This window comes from Chaetodon trifascialis, chromosome 12 (genome assembly GCF_039877785.1).
Source record: "Chaetodon trifascialis isolate fChaTrf1 chromosome 12, fChaTrf1.hap1, whole genome shotgun sequence".
Classification (NCBI taxonomy): domain Eukaryota; kingdom Metazoa; phylum Chordata; class Actinopteri; order Chaetodontiformes; family Chaetodontidae; genus Chaetodon; species Chaetodon trifascialis.
In genome coordinates, this window is record NC_092067.1 from 9592711 (window position 1) to 9617481 (window position 24771).

The 24771-nt window shown below is 42.4% G+C and overlaps 2 protein-coding genes across 2 annotated transcripts in view; both read left to right on the forward strand.

The window, feature by feature from the left end:
• Positions 1–4296: 4296 nt before the first annotated feature.
• On the forward strand, positions 4297–8424 carry uchl3 (ubiquitin carboxyl-terminal esterase L3 (ubiquitin thiolesterase)). The gene is made up of 9 exons (XM_070975746.1): positions 4297–4421; positions 4601–4612; positions 5376–5504; positions 5710–5866; positions 6299–6384; positions 7032–7079; positions 7240–7315; positions 7417–7475; positions 7571–8424. Exons 1-9 carry the CDS (start codon positions 4380–4382, stop codon positions 7658–7660), a joined length of 699 nt encoding a protein of 232 aa, XP_070831847.1. The 5' UTR covers positions 4297–4379; the 3' UTR covers positions 7661–8424.
• A 1946-nt stretch (positions 8425–10370) lies between these two features.
• lmo7a (LIM domain 7a) overlaps positions 10371–24771 on the forward strand; it is a 47237-nt gene continuing 32836 nt past the window's right edge. Inside the window, exons 1-5 of the mRNA XM_070975488.1 lie at positions 10371–10536; positions 10766–10880; positions 17064–17134; positions 19156–19225; positions 24039–24145. Coding sequence (XP_070831589.1) covers positions 10812–10880; positions 17064–17134; positions 19156–19225; positions 24039–24145 — 317 coding nt within the window. The 5' untranslated portion in view covers positions 10371–10536; positions 10766–10811. The remainder of the gene's footprint in view (positions 10537–10765; positions 10881–17063; positions 17135–19155; positions 19226–24038; positions 24146–24771) is intronic.

Here is a 24771-nt window from a genome sequence, read left to right on the forward strand (position 1 = left end):
CCACCTACTGTATCGGAGGCCTGTTCCTTCTTCGAGGTTTTACCTTTACGGCTGTCTCGGCGTTGCATTACTGCCTCCTTCTGGATTCGCTCTGCCTTGATAATAATAATAATAAAACAAATTAAAATAAAATCAGTGTCCAAATTGAGGAAATGACTACGCAGCTTGAGAGCTAACCACCTGTAAGTCTCAAAGCTCAAACTGGAACAACCTGATAGTGTCAAAGTCATTAAGAGTTCAGTTCTGGTTCAACCCCTTATGGTAAAATCCAGTGTGTTAGGTTAGATAATGGCACAGAGTTCACAGCAAGACATCCAGTAACTTATTATTTGATAGAAATCCAGGGGCCAGAAATTTTGGAGCAATTTTTGATAGTGATTTGACTTTATTTAAAGAAAGTTGTGCAGTCCTGCTTCCTTCAACTCAGAAATGTATGAAAAATCAAGTCATTTGTATCTCATGCTGATTTAGAAAAGGTAATTCATGCTTTTACTTAAGCTTGTCTAGATTATTGCAGCTCTCTTTCTAGGCCTCCTCAGCCAAAAATTTGTCTCATATTTCCATCTTGTTCAAAATACTGCAGCTGCAATGCTATATTAGTATATAAGTGCTATACAAATATAGTCATTATTATTATTATTATTATTATTATTATTATTATTATTATTATCTATAATATTTTCTAAGCTATATACTATAAATACTCATTTCTATTCTATGTTATATCCTATATACTCTATACAGTAGTGTCACCTTCATGATCAAAGTGACATGTTGTCGTGGAAGAGTGAGAGGATCATAGAGCCACACTGCTGCCTGTAGTATCCCTTTAATAATCCTACAATATTTCTATGATCATTCAGTGGCATCAGTGCCGCTGAAAATACACCCTCAGAACAAACCACTTCTGCAACCAGTTATTTTAGGGGAGACATGACTACAGATGTTGTTTTTACTAAAGATATTCGGGGTGTCCTACAACAATGTCCTGCTATTCCCATTGAGGCGTCCCTCCAATTAAAAATGAACAAATTACCGACTGCACATCGTGATGCAGATGGGGCAGCACATCAAAGTGACAGATGAAGCACAACATAACAAAAACCAACAGGCCATTTTTAGTCAACCCAAAGCGTACTGCTTTGGTTGAACTAAAAATGGCCTGTTGGTTTTTGGTATGCTGCAGCAGCTCTACCAGCTTTTGGCAGGAGCAATCTTCTGTCATAAGTCATACCACTTCCCACCAGAATATACTGAATCTTGTTGACATATGCCAGTGATGATTATGATGCTGCTGCTGTTATGTGCAGCTCATAATCATCTTGTCACTAGTTTCACTAATAGATGCCGCTTGTGTTGTTCAAGTGTCATACGTCAATGCTAAGAGGTATTTCTCTGACCAGTAGTAATATCACTGATGGCACATGAAGACGATGCACACATACTTTTACTTTTTGTAGCCCTATTTTGATGCTAATACTTTTGCTTGGGCTAAGTAAATATTTAAATGCAGGACTTTTCCTTGTAACAGAGTATTTCTACACTGTGGTGCACATGTGCATATCTTGACATATGTTATTACTTTTACTTAAGGGAAATATCTGATTATTATCCATTTATTTTCTCATAATGTACGTAGAGAATGTCTATCACATGTACATTTCATGATTCATTATAGTTTCAGATTTATCTTGATAAGATAAAATGTAAAATGCCACTTAGAATGGGCAGAAACGGCACTAAAACAAGAGTGGTGCACCATCAGCCACTTTTTGATGTTGAAAATGTGAATTCGCATTTGTGGCTATTTGCCCAGGTTGAGCTTATACTCGCCATCTGATCTCCAACTGCTTTTTGCTGTAGAGGACGGTTCCAAAGCTGCAGGGGTCCGGGCCCCGTGTTGACTCCCAGTTACTGAAGCACTCATCTCTTACTGGTGTAATTGGTCGATGGGGAAATTGATGCCTCCAGCTCTGAATATCCCATAGCTGTTTTTTTTTTTTTTACTGTTTCTCACCAACAGTATTTGATCAGCAGATTCAATATTTGCCCTTTAACGAGGCACTGGTATAATGTGGAGTAGATGTTATATGAATAAAATCATATTTCTCGCTGTACTATCTGAACTCCTCTGAAACTACCTGAGGTCAGTTATCACTTACTAGCACTTCTGGAATACCGTACTGTGCAAAAGTGGCTGTTAGCTTTACTATGATCTGGCTAATGACTGGCACAGGTAGATGCAGGATCTCAAAGTACATTTGATACATTTGGCATTAGTGGCTTTTGTTCTCTCTGCAAAACCTGCACTGAGTCGCTTTTGTTACTATGTCCTGTGAAATTCTTGACCATCACACTGACTGGTTGGCTCTCTCTCGGCTCATCACTAACCCTTGATGACCATTATGAATCCCTTCTATTATCTCTGTTCTCATAAAGAGAACTGCTAAACCTTCGACCTCTGTCAATTCTCCTCTGACCTTGAAGAAATTCCTGACTGTGTCAGGTACTTTCCTTTCATAAGATGGCCAACCTGACAGGATGAAGCACCTCGTTACCTGAGGCTAGGGCTCTGTGGCTGTGTGGTCTCTGATCTCTTGCATCCTCAGTGGTGTGGCTTGGACATGGCTCAGGACTCAGACATTGTCACGGCCTTTACTGTTCATTAAGGTAGATTGGTTGCCCAGCTGTAGAGCTCTGGCATGAATTTGGCCATGTAGTTGACCATTTAATGAAACTGCATGAGCTCCAATACATTTCGAGGTTATGAGAAATTTTCTCTCCCAGACACTTCCCGTGGGTCAGATCTCATGCCACTCTCATCAAAGATGTGCCCCACGAAGCCAATCTGCCGCTGTTTGAACTTGCATTTAACTCTGTTCAATTTGAGGCCAGCTGCCTCGATCACCTTCAGCACCTGCTCCAGACGTCTGTCATGGATCTCCTCAGCTTCTATGTGAACTAGGATGTCATCCATGTACTCTTCTGTTCCTTCCAGCCCCTGTAAGTTTTCTGCCATTTAAAGCTGGAAGATTTCTGGAGCACTTGTTAGCCCTTTTTGAAGTCAGCAGAAGGCATATCTCCCAAAGGGAGTGATGAAAGTGAATAATTTGCAGCCATCCTCATCCAGGGGAACATGGTAAAATCCACTGGCAGCATCTAATGACATGAACACTAGACCATGAGAGACGTGACATGATATTCTCTGCTGTGGGTAGCACATACTCCTCCCGATTCACTGCACAATTTAGTTTCCTTAGGTCTGCACTGCACTGGACCTCTTGTCTGTTAGGACCGGGACCATAGTGGCACACCACTCTGTGGCCTGTGTTACCTTGCTGCTCTTTCTTTACAAAAAGGATATGTGGCAGTGGTGCATGTTCAGCAGTGTGCACTGCATGTGGCTGAGCATCTTCCATGAGAATGATTTAAACAATGAAATGATTTTGTAGAAAAAACGCATCAGACACAAATTATTATCCAGAGCATTTTTTTTTTTTTTAATAAAATATGTCATAAAACATGTGGGGGGCTTTAAGCTTTCAGTTAAAACTTTCATAATATGCATGAAGTTTGAATATAAAGATTTATTTTATTGTAAATGTGATCATTTCAGGATTTCTTACATAAATTCTAAAGGAAAAGAAAATCTGAAAAACATATGTACAATTAAATATTCTAACAAAATTTTGAAGATACTAACACCTCAATCTGCAATGTTTTCCTCTTTTTTTCTCTCTTTTTTTTTAATTCAACGAAATCTGCACTGGATCAACTGCGTTGTATTCCACAGAAAGAGCGTCAACTTTTTTCTTTTTTTTTTAAACAAACTTTATTGAAGACATTAGCGTGTACAGTACACGGAACAATACAGAGACAAGAGCGACACATTACAGACTAAGATACAAGAAAAAGAAATAGAAGATGTAAATAAATAAATAATAAATAAATAAAAACAGTATGCGAGAGCATGTTTTATGTAAACAAGTTGAGTGTGTTACAAATAAAGAACGTCAACTTCAACCGCTTGGAATCTGTCTCTGTGACACACGCCCATGACTCTGGAATGGTCCACTGTTAGGCTAATGGTGAGGGTAGTGTATTCAAAAATCCTTAATTTTGCAGACAGTGAACCATTACAGACATAACATTATTTAGTAAAGTTGTTTTTTAATCTTTAAATAATATATGTAACGTATATATGTATCGCACAGAACTGGCTGTGCTGTCTTTATGTTTTTTGAAGAAGTACGTACCCCTACACAAATGTTGAGGAGCACTTTCCAGACGCGGAAACGATTTCCAGCTGTCAAATAGATTTTAGTAAATCAGATTTAGCTCTCGGTGGAAAGGAAAATAACAATTGACGTTACTTCAAAATGGACTGTCCACGCTGGTTGCCTCTGGAGTCAAATCCAGAAGTATGTATTATTAATTATTTTCAAGCTATATTCTTTCATCTAAGTCATTCATTCGCAAGCATGTGAGGGCTAGCTAACTTATAGCTAGCAGGCAGAACAAAAGCTGAAGCCGGTGCGGATGCTTTGCTAAACCCTGCAGCATTTTGAATAATATATTTATTTTTGTCTTTTCATTTCAGGTCATGACAAAGGTGAGTACTACCTTCTGATTTAATTTAACAGCAGATGGGTTTGAACAATCAACGACAAAGCGACTTTCAAAGGTACGAGGCCTACCCAGCAACGGTGCTAACGGCCACATTCTAATGTAACGGTGCCGTTAAAGAGTAACATAACAAAAAAAACCGGGTTTTGTCTGGTGAACGTAAAGGAAGGAAGCAGGCCGCCAAGAAGTCGACATACTCATTACAGAATTTATTGCTAGTAGCATGTTGTAATTGTGTTTGAGAGCACACATTTTAAAGTTGCCTTAGCTTATTTTACGAGCTTCATTCTTAAAGCAAATCCCATGCTTAGTCCCATTACATGCAGCGCTGCATGACATCTTCTGTGGCATCTACATGACAGCGTAGCCTCTGAGAAGATTTACAGCCTGAAGAGGCCAAGACCTCTGAATGAAGTCACTGATCCAGATTTTTAACCAGACTAATTGCTGTTCACTTTTAACTATGTCCAGAGGTTGAATGTGTTTCAGACTGTCTCAGTCTGTAAATATATTAAGGCAGTTTATCTGCTGAACATCATCACAGAGGACACACACTGTTGTGCACGCTCACTAGAACTATGTCATTTGGTGCTAAATATGAGGAAACACAGAGGCAGTGTTCAATTGATGGCAACCAGGAGCCATCTGTTACATGCAACTTCACTTTGAGTGAAACTTGTTTGCCAGATATTGTTAGGTTTGCTTGATGTCTTTGAATGCATACACATTTACTCTCAGCTGTTGTGTAGTTTGTCAATTGTTTGGGTATGAGACCAACCTGGCAGTTTGGAGATGTATATGGATTGGATCCAGAGCTTCTCAGCATGGTGCCAAGACCAGTGTGTGCAGTGCTGCTTCTCTTCCCGGTGACAGAGAAGGTACTTCTTCTTTTTCTTTCTTCTTTTTTTTTTTTCAGCATCTTTGGTGTAAAATGTATTAACTTCATGTTCATGAAACATAAGGGATGCCTCCACATTGTGCATGTTTTAACATCTGAATTGCATCCATGTTGTGCAGACTCATGTCTATGCCATAGAAAACAATGCTCAATAAACATTTCTCTTCCCTTCTGCTTTGGTCCAGTATGAAAATTTCAAGCAAGAAGAAGAAGAAAAACTCAAGGATCAGCCACAGGAGGTCTCTCCTGATGTCTACTTCATTAAGCAAACTATTGGAAATGCCTGTGGAACAATAGGCTTAATTCATGCAGTGGCAAACAACAAGGCACACCTGGAATTTGGTGAGTACTTATTCTGTTCACATTAGATGCAAGGTTGGAGTGTTACAGATTCACACGTCTACAACTTGAGTCAAGATGTTTGGGTGATTGCTAAGTTGATTGTGTGAGGGTTTGAATTACTGTGACTTGACAGTATAACACTCGATTATTAGTATATCTATTAAATTAGAGGTTTATTTTCTTATGACATAAAACTACTAGCACCAATGTTACGGCAAACCGCTTAAAGGCATTGATTGTTCATTTTTCTTAGCTGAGACAACTGTATCTCTTAGTTTCTAGACCAGGAACGATGACATGACAAAATCCTTTACAATGCATAATCTCCTATTACAATATTAGTGTAGCGACATATCACCCAGCTCTAAATCCCAATAGATTTTTGCCGCCAGTTTTCTATAGGTTTTATCATATGTTGTCCTCTCTCCTCAGAGCCAGATTCTGCTCTAAAGAAATTCCTTGAACAGACCTCGAAAATGACCCCAGAGCAAAGGGCCACCTTCCTGGAAAAGGATGAGGTAAGAAAATACTAAAAAGAAAAGGTTTGCACAAGTATGTGATGATGAAGTGGTCAAAGAGTCACACAAGCAGCTCCTTTTTTCCCCAAAGCGTTTGCTCTAACAGGATACTTTCCCATTCTTCTAGTCAGTTGGGGGACAGATGAAAACAGACCTTTGACTTGTTGAGTGATGACACTGAGGGAAAAACCCTCTGTGTTTCCTGACAGCTGTAGCTTTTCATTTTATGTAAGAGCTTTGCAGCTGTCATTTGGTAGATATTAACAGTGACCCTTGTGTCATATCTTACAGTATATAAAAAATCTTAACTTTGAAAGAGATTGTTCAAATTACCATGAAGTACAATATACAACCCCAGTTTCATGGGAACATAACAGAATGTGATTATGTGCTAATCGTTTTTGATATCTGCTCAGTTCAAAACAGTAAAAAAGCGAATATATTTAATGTTTTACCTCATCAGCTTTATTGATTTTTGTAAATATCTGCTTATTCTGAATTTGATGCAGCAACACGTTTCAAACAAGTTGGGTCAGGAGCAACAAAAGACTTTTTTAGAATCAGGGATGTAAAGAAAAAACTCACTGTACCAGGGACAACTGCTTACACTACAAATCATTGACTTCTTTTCCTTCTCTCTGTTTCAGAGTATACGTGTTACACATGAATCCAGCGCACAGGAGGGACAGACTGAGGTTTGTAATGTGATCCATCCATAGTTGATCCATCTTGTCTGTCTAGAGGATGCCTCTGACAAATAATGGCACTCGTTTTGTGTTGAACTTTGTTTATTACACAGTGTAAACACAGATGAAGACTTGACTTGTTTCCATGTTTGTTTCTCGTCTGTCACAGGCCCCAAGTTTAGACGAGAAAGTGAATCTGCATTTTATAGCTTTTGTGAATGTTGGCGGACAGTTATATGAACTGGGTGAGTTACAGAAAACATTTAGCTGTATTTGTTACATTGTTGCTTGGTCATTACTTTAATTCTGTATTTAGCTTGAAGCACACTGTCATTTTTGTACCTAGATGGTCGGAAGCCTTTCCCTATTGTCCACGGAAAAACTTCCGAGGATACTTTTCTCGAGGTAAGACATCACAGAATAAAGCAGACAAATTACCAGAAGAACATCTTCTCAAGCTGAGTTGCAGCTCATCATTTTCCTGCTGTGTTTGATTGTAGGATGCAGTAGCGGTTTGTAAGATCTTCATGGCTCGCGACCCTCAGGAGGTTCGTTTCACCATCATTGCCCTCTCCAAAGATTCATACTGAGGAAAGTCCTCGTGGCCCCAGAAAACAAAGGAAACATGACTGCCAAACATTCTCAAGTGCTAGCTTAATTGGAAATTTTTATTTTAGCAAAAATAAAATGTCAGGGATGTCATACTAAAGTAATGCTCCATTTTCGTCATAGCATCACCTGATGCAAGTTGGATGAAATCCTAAAGGAATTAAAGCGCTGCTGTGCAACTAAAAGTATTTCTTGTGAAGATCAAAATCTTCCGGTTCCCCATTGCTCAAACATCTTGATAACTAAACTGCACTTAAGTTAGTTTACATGTTTGGCTTTCAACTGAGAGAAATGGAACAAATTCTCCACGTCACTGAGGGAACTCAACCTCTTTTGTACTCTGGGTTTAAGGATACATACTGTATGTAGTGATTTGTTTTTGATCATATGTCTAACAGCATGGTCAAAACCATCTGAAGAAACATGATTTGCAAGGCTTTAATTTCAGTCATAGCTTTGAAAAAAGAGGTAGGCCTAATGCTGTTGTATGCAGTAATGATGTTCTGAAGAGCCTATCAAAAAAAAGTCTCCCGTAAGTGAGGCCAGCTGAAACATGCAGACTGCATCAGTGTGGACTGTGCCTACATTTTTGTAATAACGATCAAAAGTTCCAAAGGGAAGTTTTGGGGTCCCCTGCTGAAGCTGTTGCCCCCCGCGACCTGACTCCGGATAAGCGGTGGAAGATGAGCAATGATGATGAGTGATCAAAAGTTCTGTCAAATAAAAGGCAAATTTATGAAACATTCCCCCTGTGGATCTCCTGTGTAACGCAGGCATCTTTGTTGAAAGTGTTCATCTGTTTGTTTGCGTAAATCAGACTTGGACAGGTTTATTGTCAGATATGTCCAAGGCGTCCTGAAGAGAGATTTTTAAAAAACTGCTTTGGCTCACTGGTGTAGAATCTCAGTAATGGAAAATGAAAAACTATTCCATAAAACGATTCCATAAAATGAACCTAACAGTAGTCAGGTTTCAATATGACATACTGTATGATCATCATTCCTGTGACTCCTGTGAATGTCTTCCATAGTCTTTTTAGTATAACCTTCCCCAGACACTTTCCTTACTAAGCTGCAATGAAAGGAGAATAAGACAGAGGGAATTTTATACTAAAGAGACTTTGGAAGATAAAAATTTCATTTGTCTGACACAAACTGCTGAAGCTTTATTGGCTTCAGATACACTTCAATGTGTATTTTCAACCATCAAAATAGCTGATTCATGTTCCTTTGATGAATTAATCAACTAATTGATGCTGCTCTAATTATAAGTTTGTCTTGTCTAACTGCTGCAGTTAATATTGTGATTAAAAAGTGTGATCCATCATCTTAACTGCTATGTCCTCCTGAAGCCTGTAAGTCTGCACTTGGGGAAGATATGAAAGCAACTTTAAGTTGAAAGGTCTACCTTTTGTTTCCGTAGCTTCCACAATACCACGATCCTAAACGCCTCTTTGTAATTATTCTGTACATAAACAACTACTTGTCTGCCTTTTATGTATGTTGTGCTTCTCAGAATCGACACAGTGCAGAACAGAAGTGTTCTCCTGGTGAAATGGCTCTAATTAAGCCTGCAGAGCATGTAGCTCAAACCAGGAGACTCAGACTTTTTGTGTGCAGTCGGGTGGCCTTACTTCTTGGGATAATGAAACCCCGAGAGGCAGAGAAGATGCTAGAGGGGTAACTGACTCCTCCTGTTTCTCTGTCACCACCATCACTGTGATAAACCTCTTTCAAGGTGATCTGAATTTGATATGTTAAAATGCTCATGGATCCAAACTACACTGAGTGCAAATGAGTGAAATGAGTCACTCTTCGCTTACACTGTTCTGTGTGCAGCCATTCAGTGTTTAACAGCACAGTGACCCAAAGGGCTTTTCAGCCTGGTAGGCCAATGAGTCTCTTTCTCATTTTCAGCCCATTTATCTCATTAAAATTGACACAAAAGGTTGACAGGATTTCTTAGTGAAGTCAAAGCCAGCTGTGTGTGCGTGCTGTACTGAAGACTTCTTGAGAGGATGCTCATTAACATATGAACAGCATTTTCATGTTGCTGTCGAGGTTGAGAGGTTTCACAGCTCTACAGGCTGTGTACTGTTGGATATTTGGACCAATAGCAATGCATTATATTTTGGAAAATGATCACAGGTTTTCTTTGAATCTGCAAAGAAATTATAGTTATCAAATAAATGTGGTAGAGTAACACGCATTTCTCAGGTATGAAGCGCTCAAGTACAAGTACCTCAAAGTTGCACTACAGTTGCTTTCCACTGCTTCTCTTACAGTTAAATTACCAATGCATGGAGTTCAAGTTTGCACCAAGTTCGTTGTTTTCCAGGCCCTGTAGTGCAGCCTAAGCGCCGCCGCGTGGCGTTGCAGGAAAGAGATTCGTCCTAAACGGGGAGCCGAACTCCTTCAAGGGACTGAAAACTTTCTGACACTTGTCTGACTGGTGCTCAGACTTCCGCTTATTAAGATTCAGCCCTGAGGAATTGTAATGTGAGAATCTCCTGTTCGCTGGAGAATCACACTACTGTGCACTTACTGCACTGGCAGCGGTGGAAAAAAACAGGGATCAGCCAGAAAAAGGAAAAAAACCCCGCGAGCTCCAGCTTGTGTTCACCTGGAAGCCGCTCAGGGACCCGTGGGTGGTCCTCGGACCCCACTTTGTGAACCCTCCAGCCGCACAGCCTCCAGCTCATGCAGCTTAAAGTTGATGAAAAGAGAGCCTCTCCTGTCAGTGCCTCCACCAGGTCGACGCTGGAGACTCGTTGGATCTCTGCATAGGTGGAGCGGAGCGAGCGGCGCGTGAGAACGCGGCAGAAACAGGCGCACAGGTGTGTCGGATGACAGAACAGGTAAGCAGCAGCGGGGTGATGCACAATGAATGCGTTACTGTTACACCTCGCATTCATTCACTGATGAGCTGTTGGAAATCAACAATAGGAGGAATTTTTTCATGAATGAGGAGTGTGATTAGAAGTTCTTCAAGACTGCTTGACGAGTTTTTGAAGTGCGTCCATTGTGTCTGCTTGTTTGAGCTGCCTCATATTTATGCCACTATACTTCTTAAATGCGGGCCACTAGGAACCGATTTGGCTCGCCGGTGCAGCTCGGATAGTAAGTTCGTGTGATGGAGTGGCGTGAGCAGTCCGCTGTCAGCTGCGAGGAAGCCTACTCGGAGGCGCAGAGGTGGATAGAGGTGAGTAAAAACTATTCAAAGATCATCTCAATGTTTTTCTGTAGAGTTACAAGAGTTTGGATGTCACAGATTGCAATATGGTAAACCGGGAGAGTGCCGGTTTTTGTGTGGATCCCTCCAGTTTAAAGACTCATATGATAGTATTTGACTGCCATGAGTCTATAAAGGTGTAAGGCTGAGGTTTGCTTTCCAATACCCCCTCATTTAGATGTATGTTGCTTGAATTTATGGCTGAATGCAGATCAGCTGCTTGCCACCAAGTTTCAGATAGTAGTCACCTGAACCACAGATGCGTGGAGACATGAGTCACCCTTGACCTCCCATCTCAGGCGACTGGTTAGATAGAATCAGCCTATTATTTCGGCAACTAGAAATCATGCGGCTTTAAACTAGCCAACGTATTCGTCATGCCCTCTCTTATCTCATCAGCCTCTTTTAAGAATACAGGTACACGGCTTTGACTCATTAGTATCGTTTGCTGGCTGCCTCCTTTGTCAGATCATGCTTGGACCTGCTCTCAGTTTTTGATGTTTCCCAGGGCTTTGAGGCTGCAGTTGAAAGCATGTAGTGAGAAAATCAGCAGGGCAGTAAAGACTTCTAGAAATGATTCAGGCTATTGTACCACATTCCTACTGTAACCACAGACCAACCCAGAATAATTGTGGTTTCCACCTTGTTTATGGCACTTGATATGATAAAATTTAATACTCTTAGCCGCAGAATATTGAAATTGCTATTTCAGGTGTCAGCGGGGAGTCAAAAACTTCATTTGTTATGTTTATGATGTTCCCTCTTTCTGAGTACAGTGACAAAAAATGCAAAATAGCTACCAACCCAAAAGAAACCATCCACCAGCACTTTCAAAAACATTCCCTTTTTATGTCCAAGATGTTAAATTATCTAAAGTTTCCATCCAACCTCCAGCCAGACTCTCATTCTTTCTCTTCTCTTTACAAGCGGCTACAACTGTGTTTCCTCCTCTCGCAAATTCTCTTCCCAGCAGGGTGGCGTGGAGCTGCTGCACGGTCGTAACTAAACAAATATTGTTCTAATTTCATGAGGGGTGAATCTGAATGCTTGTGATGTGACATCAGTGTCTCTCACACTTGCACACTGGCCCATTGTAGTGGCTTAGCTCGTGGGTTGCGGTGGGGGCATGATCTCAGGCAGGGGCAGGAAGATTAGGGAGAGTAAGCAGGAACCTGACCAAGCTGAATAGGTAAGGGTGGAAGTCCACAGGGCTGTTATTTTAACAGGATAGGTATGAGAGGTTTAGTGTGGGGGAAATACAATATCAATCAGAGACCAAGTTCTGGCACGGGGCAAACAGTTTCCCTTCAAAGAGAAAGTTTTGTGGCTATTGGATTCTGCCACTGAATGATTAACAAGCTTCTTGGCTTCACAGCACTTTAAACAGAGGCATGTGTGCACGGCGAGGTTGGTGGTATTGTTAAAAACTAGACTAAATGGTCTGGAGCCTGTCACATGGACGCATTCCTGCATTAGCTGCCATGGCTGTGAACATAGCCCCCTCGGAGCTGGCCAGCTGTCAGCACAGGGCACTGCGTCCTACAACCGCAGGGTCGAGCAGAAGAATAGAGGTCCTTGTTAATTCAATAGAGAGGCTGTAAGTGCGACTGTTAGGACAATCAAGAGCGAGCGGCAGTGTTTATGCCACTTGCAGGTCAGGAGATGACGCATGCAGCCGTCTGTGAACACAAACACTCATAGCAAATGTTGGTTTTTAAATGAATAAATCACCTGTGCAGACGTGTCAGTTTTATCTGTCACCTCTTGTCTTTAGGTTGTGATGGACAAGAATAACCTCCTTAAACAGGTTTTAGGTAGAGCTTCTCTCCAGCCACTGGTCTGCTTTAAGGTCATATAACAACACCGCCAGTTATAGTCTGTGTTAGGTTTCAGCTCTAGTTTTGATTTGACTTCCCTGTTTTTGTGTGAGGCTGCTTGAAAAGGATCATGTTGTGTTCCTCACACACTCTGGAAGGAAGCCGCCATTCAAAGGTAACTTAATCCTGTGGATTATTTGAAGTTTTGTTTCTTACCCGGTTGTTGCTGTCATCTAACACTTTGTTCTGAACTTTGTTCTGCTGGTTCAAGCCTCCTTTATGTTTTGGTGTACTTTGTTGGAGAAAAAGTGTAACACAATGCCGCATTTTGGCAGATTGATATTGTACATGACTGGATTTAGGGCTGCATTTAACAATTTTTTTCATTATCAATTAATCTTGTGATTATTTTCTCCAAATTGATTGTTTTTATGCATGAAATGTGAAGAAAATAGTGGAAAACACCCTTTTGAATAACCCAGAACCTGAGGTGAAATCTTCAGATTGTTTGTTGTTGTTGTTGTTGTTGTTGTTGTTGTTGTTGTTGTTGTTGTTGTTGTTCAAAGTCCAAAACTCAAGATCACTTCGCGATCTCCAGAATAAATGTTGGCATTGTACATTTGTGCAAACCACAATATTGTGAAACTTTCTGTCTTTATGTTGAAACTTTCTTTCTTTATGTTGAAACTTTCTTTCTTTACATTTCAATTTTAAAATTTATGTTATGTCAGCACTGTGGTGAAGGTCTTCCTTAGGTTAGATCATATTTTGGCTTGAAAAACCTGGTTTTGTTGTCACAAACACGGCACGACAGTCGCACTTTGATAAATGTGATCAAAGGTAGAAAGAAAGGGTTGAAATTCAAATTCTACTCACAATATTTCCATCCATAGCTGCTTTCCTTGAATTATTTTTGTTTGTTTATTTGTTTTCCCCCACTTCTCCCCCCACAGCGCTCATGAATTACCTCCTGTGAGCCATGTCGCTGTGTTGTTTTTCATGCCAGGAGCCGTGTGACTGGACCGATCATTAGTCACCTCACTGCGGCACCGTTCTGGGTGTTTGACTGTTTTGATGGAGAGCAATTAGAAACTAGGACGCAGGCATTCAGATGTACTCACGTGAAACAGGACCCCGCGCAAGAAGCCGTTCGCTTACAGTTACACGTCCGTGTGGTTCTATTATTCGGATATGCTGATGCCTTCAAGGCTCATGCCTGCAACAGTGGTATATTTTTCTTGAGTGGGATCCCTGAAATTTTTGGATTCTGTCCCAGTCGCTCTCTGCTGACCCATGCCTCTGTCCTCTGCAGAGAGAACAAAGAATTTTAGGAACAATTAGTGGTGGGGGGGCTGCATCCACACAAACCTTGAATACTGATTTGCCTCAGTGCCCTGCATGAATAAACAATAGCTGTGGTCATGGACCCAGAAACTCCTGGATTCCTCTGAATGTTTGTGTTCTACTAAGACACCGTTCTTGCTCCAAGACACTAATAATAGTTTCACACACGCATCAGAACACTTTTAAGTCTTTTAATGGGAGGGGGGGAGTCATCATGAGACTTCTTCGACATGTTCAGCGGGGGCATTCTTGAGGGGAGTGAGGGTGAGTTTGCAGGAAGGCAAGCTGTTTTTAAAATCTCTGCTCCTGCCGCAAATCTCCCTCTTAAATCAGAGTAGTGGTGTGTTGTTGCAGATTAGACTTATTATCCCACATGGCAGGTTCAACAGGAGAGAGAGAGAGAGAGAGAGAGAGAGAGAGAGAGAGAGAGAGAGAGAGAGAGAGAGAGAGAGAGAGAGAGAGAGAGAGAGAGAGAGAGAGAGAGAGAGAGAGAGAGAGAGAGAGAGAGAGAGAGAGAGAGAGAGAGAGAGAGAGAGAGAGAGAGAGAGAGAGAGAGAGAGAGAGAGAGAGAGAGAGAGAGAGAGAGAAAAGCAGGCTGGATCTAAGGGGAGTTAATACCTCTAATGATGACGATAGAGTGGAGAAACTCTTCTGTTACAGCGAGCTTAGTGCCAGGTTCAGTGCCACCTTCCACACATGGACTAGGAGATAATATCTTAATCATCCCGTTCATTCTGTTGGGCTTCAGGGGCGAAACATCAAAGTAACAGGCACCGGGGAATCTGAATGATTGTGCCAATTCCACCTGAATTGTTTGTTTGTCTGAGTCCCAGCTGCTGCCCCCGCATACATGGAACAGTAGGGGTCAGGATTTCATACGGCAACTGCAGCGGCTGACTGATTGTGCACCGTGCTGTAAAATGAGTTTGCTCTGTGTGTGCGTGTGTGTTCGCGTTCTGTGTTGTCGGTGTCTGGATGCGATTGTATTTTTGTCAATGAAGGAGGAGCAGGCCAAGAGCTGCGCATGTTTAGTAAACAAAACAAAGTATTTCCCAACAATGGCTGGATCGCATTGTGCAAACACAGAAATGCTGCAGACAGCCGGCGTGTGAGAACTTTAATCTTGTTCATCTATTATAGCATGGTCTAATTCTGTTGGAATGATGGGTATTTGAGGCCGTGGCCGTCTCAGGTTGCTCAGGGTGTGGGCTGAGAGGTAGCACGGCTTTGTTTGAAAATAATAATAGTGTCCTCCAGTCAGTCTGTCTAATTGCTCCTGTTTCTCCTGCCCTCCTCAGAATGATGGCCTATACTTAGCTATGGCAGTATTTCTCCTGGCTTTTGTCCCCTTTCCCCTTGAAAGGAGGAGGGACAAAAGCCTTGAAACAAGGTACATCTGACCAATTTGGTTGGTGAGACCTGTTTGACTTGTTTTGCCTTGTCTGTGAGTGTGTGTGTGCATTTGCGTCTGTGTGTGTGTGTGTATGTACACATTGGTTAATGCCAGCTGTCATACCTCGCTGTATATGCACAGTATAATGTGTGTGCTCATCTGCCCTGTTGGTTATGTAAATTCATTAATTTCCCAGCTGACTTGAAATCAAACACATTACAGTCACCTGCACTCAGTTTCCAGTTTATTTGGTACATCTAGCTAAAACTAATGCGGCATTACACTGAAAGGTGTTTGTTATTCAGCCTATCCTCATTGATTTAAATGGGGTGGACAAAATAATGGAGAACACCAATCAGTATAATGCACAGTACAATGGCACAATGTTTATTCAACTCCTAAAATAAAATAATACACATCCTCCCACACCGACTGTTATCCAGCTAATTCTGAAATGTGATTCACAGCGTGGCTGCCAGAGTCGCCGTAAGCTTTGCCAATGAGGGTAGGTTTTCAGCCCAGTTTGTTCGACTGCTACGGGAACATTTAGCACGATATCTCAAATATGCTGCAAAGTTACGCCATGGGTCAAGGAACAAGCCATTGGTGTTGAGCACAGGTCCAGATCCATGATGTTTTTTAAAAGCTCTCTGCACGTCAAGACATTTTTGAGCATTTTACTATTTACTTGTGATACACTGCACTTACTAGGACACACAAATTGTATGCATCCATGTATGTTTATCCATAATTATGTATTTTGATGCACATTCAGACTCAAATTAAGCAGCTCTAAAATAACAAATATAGAGGATTGTGCAGAACAGTATGCACTCTTAATCATTTTCTAATGTAACTATTTGTGTTACATTTGGCAGCCCAGGTGCTGATTGGTCAGGTCATTAATGGTGATAACAGAACAGGAAGCTCTGTTAAGGAGTGGCCACCAGCATGATTTTCATATCCCCTTACAAAGTTGTAGTTTCACATGAAAACCAAAAAAAAATACTGTTATTGCCTCTTACAGGAAATACAGATTGTGTATATGGAAGTTTGTCGATGTGAAAAATGTACAGACAAGCATTATCTTTAAGGATGTTGTGTGGATCTGTGTGTGTACTGCATACGTGCATGTGTGAGGCTGCACGTCATGCATGCAGATTGTGGACGTTCGCCTGCATATAATGACTCTTGGTGTTCCTGCAGTGGTGGTTTGAGATCATGGGAAAGGCATGAGGCTGTAACACAGCCCTGTGTTCCCCTCAGTGCTCCAGATGCTCCCATAGCCTTGCGGCTTGGGCAGCCTGGCTCCAGCACAGTTTTAACACAGTTTACCAGCAGCTTTTAGCAGTGAAGTGAAAAGAGCTGAGCCACTTGAGGGCTCGCGAGGGATACCTGAAGAACTCTGCTCAAGTCTGTCCCACAGACACTGTAGGAACTCAGGAGGAAATACCTCTGACTTCCTCTGCTACTGTTCTCGACATCCTACCTTTCTTCTCCGACCTCCCCACCCCACCACACGCACAAACCCACGCCCTCTCTCCTCACCCAACCCCTCTCGCTATTTTGCTCACTGTTTTTGTATCCCTTTTTTTCCAGGCAGTAACCAAGAAAAAATTTGGGAGCAACGACTTCCGATCAGCGCTGGAGAATGGCGTTCTGTTGTGTGAGTAAGTACTCTGCTTTTCCCAGGCACCTCTCTTAAGCCACTCATTCATATGGAAACCCTCTGCTCTCCTCCAGGTCTGCACTCCAACGTAAGTGTTACTGATATTTCCCAGGCAGACCCCCTGCCGGGTCACTGTTTGTTTGTCAGCCACATGAAGTGAGCCAGTGTTTGCAGGCAGCACAATAGCGGGTGTATTATGTAGTTATTTCCAGTGTCAGATCTGCCCTCTGTGCTCTTGTTTGGGAATATGAAGTGTGATCTATTTCAAGAGGAGTTGTGTTGTCTGTTTGACAGATGTTACAGATCTGTGGATGGGCAGAGTGCCATCCTGCCTTTAATGAGAGCTGTGAGAAGCTGTGTAGTGAATGGAAAGCCCTCAGCTGAAACCACATCGGAGAGCCAGGGTACCCTGCTTACTCATTAGCCCGGGTGCATCAAGAGTTTTGATGAGTAAGAGGAACAAATTTATCCACGCAAAAATGGCTTTAGCCTCAATTCACCAACTGCTCCTCTAAGAGCTGTGGCTTTTCTCAGATCGGGGATGTGTGTGTGTGTGTGTGTGTGTGTGTGTGCGCGTGCGTGCGTGCGTGCGTGCGTGCGTGTGTGTGTGTGAGTGAGTGTGAGTGTGAGTGTGAGCATCATGTCCCTTTTATACATGTGTCTGTGGGCAGTCCTGGTGGATGTGATTTGCACGAATCAGCAGGAAGCTGTAATTACCAGCAGCCCATGCAGAATCTTCCAAACCTCTATTGGCATGGGTTCAAGAAAGAAGCCCCTCGTTCTGCTGATTTGAGCCTGACTCCACTGTTTGCTCACTCTCAGAGAACAACAGAGACACTTTGAGCGAGGGAGCTGTCAGTGTTTTCTCAGCGTGAGGAAGAGGAAGCCTGATTAAATCACTTTCACCTAGAAGCCTCCATTCCCATTGTGTGGTGGCTATCACAACTGCTTGGAAAGGAGCGTTTAAGTGCTGGTTGCACACATGATTACATCCTACTTGGTTTACAGTGTCTGTTATCTGATGAAATCATTACGGCTTTCTATTGTTTCACTGCTAAATGACTAACATAAACCCAAAGGCCTTTTGAATCTATTGTTAAGCAATGCAAAGTCTTCCACCCCCCCATCACATTCACCCTGTCTGGCACCCACCCTAACAAGTCATTGAGTCTGCTGAGTTTTCCAGGTGTCTGTGAGATACTTGCAGTTTTTTTCTTGTACATTAACTGACTTCAAGTTCAAGTTAGCTGGACCAACTATGTCATTAAAATGCTGTTTTCTTGCTAGTGCATCTACAAGAATAATCCAACAACGTGTATGATAATGTAACAAAGGAAAGGAACTATTCCGTATATAAGCACTTTTATTTTTGATGCTTTAAATTTGAGTCATTTTAAAACAAAAATTCCAAAGATCTGGATGTGGCAGCTTCTCAAATGGGAGAATATGCTGCTTTTTCTTGTCTTATGTTATCGGAAATTGAATCAAAACTCCAAAACCTAAAGACTTTTAATGACATAGCCTTAAGATGAGAATTGTGGCGGGATTTTTTCAGTGTTTCCTGGTGTTTTATGTAGATAGACACTATCTACATAAAACCTATAGACACTGAAGAGTTATTACTTTTGTTTATTTATTTATGGGTTTTTTTCCACCTCTTGGACTTAAGAATCTCTTTTAAAAGCCTTTGAATAAATTCAAAAATGCTTTGTTGCCTATCAAAAACCATTACTGTTTTCTGATGTGTGGTGAGTCCAGGTTTGTTTGAGGTTGTTTCGGTAGAACACGACATGTTTTAGGAGCAGAGGACCCGGTGTGTTTACATCAGGGTGCAGCACTGGCCATTTACTAAACTGAAGCCAGGTGGCCATCATTAAACACAGTCGTAAACACACAACACTGAGACTTTGCATCACTTTTCACTCTTTCCTTGCGAGTTAGACCAGTCTAGCCAAGGACCAAGCGCTTTCACTTATCCTCTGCCTTTCCCTGATGTTCTCTCTCTGTTTCGTTTGCTCACAGTCTGATCAACAAGCTGAAGCCTGGTATTATTAAGAGGGTTAACAGGCTGCCCACACCTATCGCTGGACTGGTAAGTCTTCTCTTTTTATTCAGCCTGAATGTGAGACATAAGACGCTGCATGTGCATTTGGTTTAAAAGATATCTTGACCCACAGCTTGAACTGCTCATCCTCATCTTCTTCATTCGCCGTTTTGTCTCTTTACTCTTTGGTTCGTGTCTGTTGCACTGAGTATGTGTAAGGATGTGAGATGAAGCAGTGTGAGAAGCAGCAGCAGCAGCAGCAGCAGCAGCAGTTGAGCTGACTGGTGACAGGTCTGAGGCAGGGCTGCCAGAGTGAGAGAGGTGTTTGCCTCAGTGACTTGTCGCTGCTCATATCCATCTACGCTAATAAGTTCAGTGAACGTGGAGCGGCTTGAAAGGCCACCGGCTCGTATTTGAGTGCACCATAAATATGATGTCTGCCATGCCTGAGGCTGCGTTCAATCAAAATCATTCAAGACAAAAAGTCCTTGTGTTGGTATGATAATTAGGTTTTTGATTGAGTGATGAGAGGTCGTGGCTGGTTTACCCAATAACCTGTTATTGAATCAGTGCTCTCAATCTTTTCACCTTTTTAGACCTGGCAGCATCTTCAAATTGAAGCAGCTTGTGGACGAGGCCATTTGGGCCACAGTGGCTCAGTTGAAATAAACGTTTTGGGAGTGTCTGCACACAAGCGCTCAGGAAGTAGAGGGTTGAAAACCCTACCTTAAACCCATCCCTCACAAAGCTCTCGTTTGTGGGAGTAATTGAGGCCAGCTGTCTAGAGGAATTACAGAGAGCCCCAACTCTAACCCAGGCCGTCTGAGTGTATGTCGGTGGGCTCAGTAACACTCAGTATGTTTGGCAAGACAATGACAAGTTTGCAGTAGAAGAAACAGACTGGCACTCAGGCTGAATGTAAACAGTAAACATAGTATTTGCAGTACAAAACACTGTACCATCATACGTGTGTTATGACATAAATCAAATTCCCTGCCAGTTTGTGTTGGACACTTGGTAATAAAACTGGCTGCGCACCTGCTGAGGTAATGAGGTAAAGTATATCCTCCATCAGTAGCACTGGTGTGGTATTTCCGAGACTTGGACACAAACCTGAAACCACCTGATCATAAATTCTCCAGCAAATGTGAAGGCTCCTGGTTGGCCAGCACGATCAGTTCCTGCCAACCACATGGAGAAAAGTGCAGAGCTCTCCAAACAAACATTATTCACTCTCACTGTGAGAATAACTTTTCCCCCAAAGATCTCAAGTAGCGCTGCTCACTCCTCCATCTCTCACCCCTATAAATAGCAACATGTCTGTTCTTTTAGTGCTGGAAATAAAAAGAATTCAGCTTTGTGAAATTATTCAATGGAGACACTTGTCGAATGTTGTCAGAGAAGAAGAAACTGGAAGCATGCTGCCTCTCTGGCATGCTGCAGTTCAAAGATGGCACATGGAAGAGAAGTGCAGTGGACAAAAAACAAGAGAAATGCTGTTGGCTCTTTGTTTTGTTTGTAATGTACATTATAAGTTTAATCACTGCCGAATGAAAGGCCCTTTGCAAACATGCCTCATTAACACTCAAATATGAAAATCTTCTATCATTATGGTCCTAACTGTCGCTATAGTTTTGCAATCTGAAAGCGCTCAAATCGATACCAGGCTTCAGCTCTGGCAGAATAAAAAGCCCAGGGAGGGAAGATGGGGGAAAAAAACGGAAATCTCTGGTTTTGTGGAATATTTAGCAACATTGGCTCCAGACCCGGCCCTATTCTTTGGCCTCTCTTGTGTCCAAGGGAATGTTTCCCATGTCAGCACACTTCTCTGCCTGTTGCTGAGCACTCAATGAGCTGTGGGTTTGGGTCATGGTACCCTGGTTCAGGCTTGGTTCTGCTTTTACCAGTGCTGGGCAGGAAGCCGGCAGTTGTGCGGTGGAGCAGCCAGCTACTTAAGTGGGGGCCGCGGATTTGAGGCCCACTGGGCTGAATCCAGAGGGATGGAGTTAAAGATGACTTCGTCGGTCTCTGCCCTCCATAAATACACTGTAATTGAAATGGTGCTGGATGTTCCTGCATACACCAAGTCCTTGGTGGGTTGAGGTAGCAGTGGGAGGAGATAAACAGACAGCTTCAGTGGCCCTGAGGGTGTCTTTACTCATCTAAATGTCTGTGTAATCATCTGTGCAATGACAGACATTTTACCATGTTTTGTTACTGTGTTTGTGTTGTATGGGTGCGTGTTATGACTGGATGTGACTGTTGGTACAGGAAGGTCTTTTATTGGGCCTCTGTCAGTAGAGGCAGGATTTCAAGTATTCCATCTCGGTTTATTGTCAGAGGACTTGAAAATGTTCAGCCTGATATTTTAACCATAGCTTGGCTTGGTGTTTGAAGCGCTGCCATGGGTCAGTCGAGGGTAGCTGTGGGCGTGGACCCATCTGAGACAAAGAGTACAGTGGAAGAAATAGAGTGACTACAATGTGACCAGTTGGGACAAAGATCCTGTTATACCAAACGAGACACCTTATGAGTCAAATCTTTCCGTTTCTTGGTGTGAAGTGCTTAAATCGGGGTCCTCAAGTCTGCACGAGAGGATTAGAGGCTGCTGGATGGGTACAGCATATTTAGCAGGATTATGTGCAGGCACAAGTCAGCATAACATTCCTTCAACATCATTATCTCTGCATGTTATGGGACTGATTGTTAGGAGGACTTTCAGAGTGTTCATAACACGCTTTGAAACTAAATACCACTCACAACTAAATTATATTAATTATCATTTCATATAGGCCTTGATTACATTGGTTTGGCAGAAGACCAGGACCTAAAGTGAGATTTCCATCTAGATTGAAGCAATAAAGCTCAATAGTCTTTTATGGCCTGAACTCTTTTAGAATATAAAAATCATATCTAGAGCTTGACTGGTTACTCATCCGGGCTGATATATCAGAGGCGATTAGCTTATTGCAGATGTATCTGTATCAGTGTATGTCAGTCAATAAGTAATAGGAAATTACTGCACCGAAATAGAAACCATGAAGTCACAGGTGCACAGTTTGTCCACCAGAGAGCACTAACAAGTTTATTGCTCAACTATAAAATGTTCCACTCAATACATATGGTGGCCACAATTCTTTGTCTATGTAATTTGCATATGTAATAAAAAATAAACCATATAACTATAATAAATGAATAGCACTATCAGCCTTAAACCCAGTACTGATCGGGTTAGAATCACATCAAACATGCAGTGCTTAAAAGCTACATGTAATGGCGCTGGCGCTGACTCATCAGGCTCAACATGCTGAGAGGAGGCCAGGTAGGCAAAATGCCAGGCTCGCTTTGTTATTTCTGACGGTGCATGCTTTACACATTGAATGACAAGCTCATAAATTTAGTGTCACTGAAAAATGTACATGTGAACTGTGTTACATGGACGAATGATGAGACAAAATAAGATCTTACTGACTGAAAGAGAAAAAGCTTAGCATTCAAAGCCCATGTAGTTGCAGGTGGGGTGAGTCATTCTGATGAAAGATTGTTGATATTGCCGTCTTTCCTTCTTCACAATGACATTACACGTTAGCACGTCTCGCTCCCCCCGTCATCAAGAGCAGAAGGGCTCAACCTGTTGCTGATTGGTTTGAAACGTGTTGTGTGGCTCGGTCTGAGACACTTCGTTTGTGAGCAAAAATCAGATTTTTCTTTGGCACACAGAAAGGACAGCTAGCTGGAAAATGACACTGCATGTCTATTACCAAGACAAAGCAGAAGAGGAGGAAATATCTTGTGGTATAACGAATATAGACTGCCCCCAGTGCCTGCTGACAAAGTGGGGGGCAGGGGGTGACCTGTAGGGCCCAGTAAAGTGCTGTTAAGGGACAAGCAAAGCTGTTAGCTAGGGATTCCTGCACAGAGAGGTCAGCTCTCTCCAACCATTTGCTAATAAGCATGCTTGCCATTTAAATATAGAAGTAGCTACCCCTTAATTATACCAGCCCACGTTGAAGCCGTGTGTCATTACATGAAACCCTCTTCAGCAGTGCTGTCCCGGTGGGAAGCGCAGACTTACAAACAAGACACTTGGGATTACAACTGGAAAAGTCATAACCCCTGGAAAGGACTGGTGTTTTTGCGGTTGAACATTTGAAATGCATGAAATGTGTGCGTATTTATAGAGCAAAATATCTTCTTGCTTTCTGGAATCACACTCACACATCTGCGCAGATCACGTGCGCGCATATAAACCTCAAGCAATATAAAATGATCGACACGGTTTAGGAGGAGAAACCATTCTTCCACTCCCATGTCCTCTTGCTTCAGGAAAAATATTTGTCAGTTTCTGTCACCCAACCTCATGTTTCATAGCAACCAAAATGTCTCCAAAATACTCCACCGCCCCGCAGTTTTCACAGGTATTCACGAGGAAAGGGCTTGGCAGGGAAGGGAGAGGACAGTTTCAGGGTGTGAGAAGGAGCCAGCAGCAGGCATTCTGTTCCTGTGGGTGTCCCCTTTGCACTCGCATGGCCGGTTGGGTGGGACTTGTGCACAGCTCTGATGTCATCCTTCCTGCTTTTGGCTTTGTCCCCACCCTAGCCCAACCCACAGGTAGCTTTGCCGCTGTCAGTCAGCTCCTGTCACGCAGCCTCTCCCCCTTGCATGTGTGTTTGTGCGTGTTCTGCTCTGGGCCGCTTCTTATTTGCTACACACACGCTCCTCCCAGGCCGTCTCTGTTCTCTCTGATATGAACTTTGGAAGCAATGAGTTGTAGGCTGTGTCCCTGCCAGAGAATTCTTGAGTGATTATTCTTTGCCTCTGAAGGTGGACAACCCTCATCCCTGCTTTGTTCTTTGTCCAGGACAACCTTAACGTCTTCCTCAAAGCCTGCGGGAAGCTCGGACTAAAGGAAGCACAGCTCTTTCACCCCGGAGATCTTCAGGACTTGTCCACAAGAGTTACAGTCAAGTAAGTTCTGATCTTGTCATTTTTGTAAAATATTGGTAGTGCTGAAGTTTTGATGCCCATCCTTGCCTTTCACAGAGCTGAGGTAACTCCTGTTTTTGACTCTTCATTGAATGAACCAATTCTCAGCCTCTATTTACGCTTCCGTTAACGTATACAGAGGGGATGGACGTTACAGTGTACCAGTTTACAGTATATCCGAGCACGTCTCCTCATGTGAGGCATGATTCAAGCTGCAGTTAAAAAAAGTCACCGCTATTTTCAGTGTGTGAGTGTGTGTGTGTGTATTCTTGTTTTAGTAAGCACCTATTTCAGCACAGCTGTATGTGGTACTTGAAAATATGATGGAGTGATGGAGGGCGAACAGCCTTTGCAACATCCCCTGTTTGATTCGAGTCGCTGACGTTTTTTGCACGTCATACCCCTCTCATCCCCATTTCCTGTCTGCTTCTGCTGTCTAATAAAGCCAAAAAATTCTCAAAAATGGAGCCACAGAGGCAAGAAGAACAAAGGGCAAGCTCTTCGGCACGTCTGGTTCGCTGATCTGATTAAATAATATCTGAGCAAATTCATTTCCTTTCAGTGCAGGTTCATGTTCTTAAAGCAAATCATGAATTCAGTCGCAAAAC

Bases quoted from the DNA above. Each gene is read 5' to 3' on its own strand.
- uchl3 (XM_070975746.1), top strand. From the start codon at position 4,380: ATGGACTGTCCACGCTGGTTGCCTCTGGAGTCAAATCCAGAA. The intron at 5,867-6,298 runs GTGAGTACTTAT...CTCTCTCCTCAG, and splicing joins CAAGGCACACCTGGAATTTG to AGCCAGATTCTGCTCTAAAG. The intron at 7,316-7,416 runs GTGAGTTACAGA...TTTTGTACCTAG, and splicing joins CGGACAGTTATATGAACTGG to ATGGTCGGAAGCCTTTCCCT.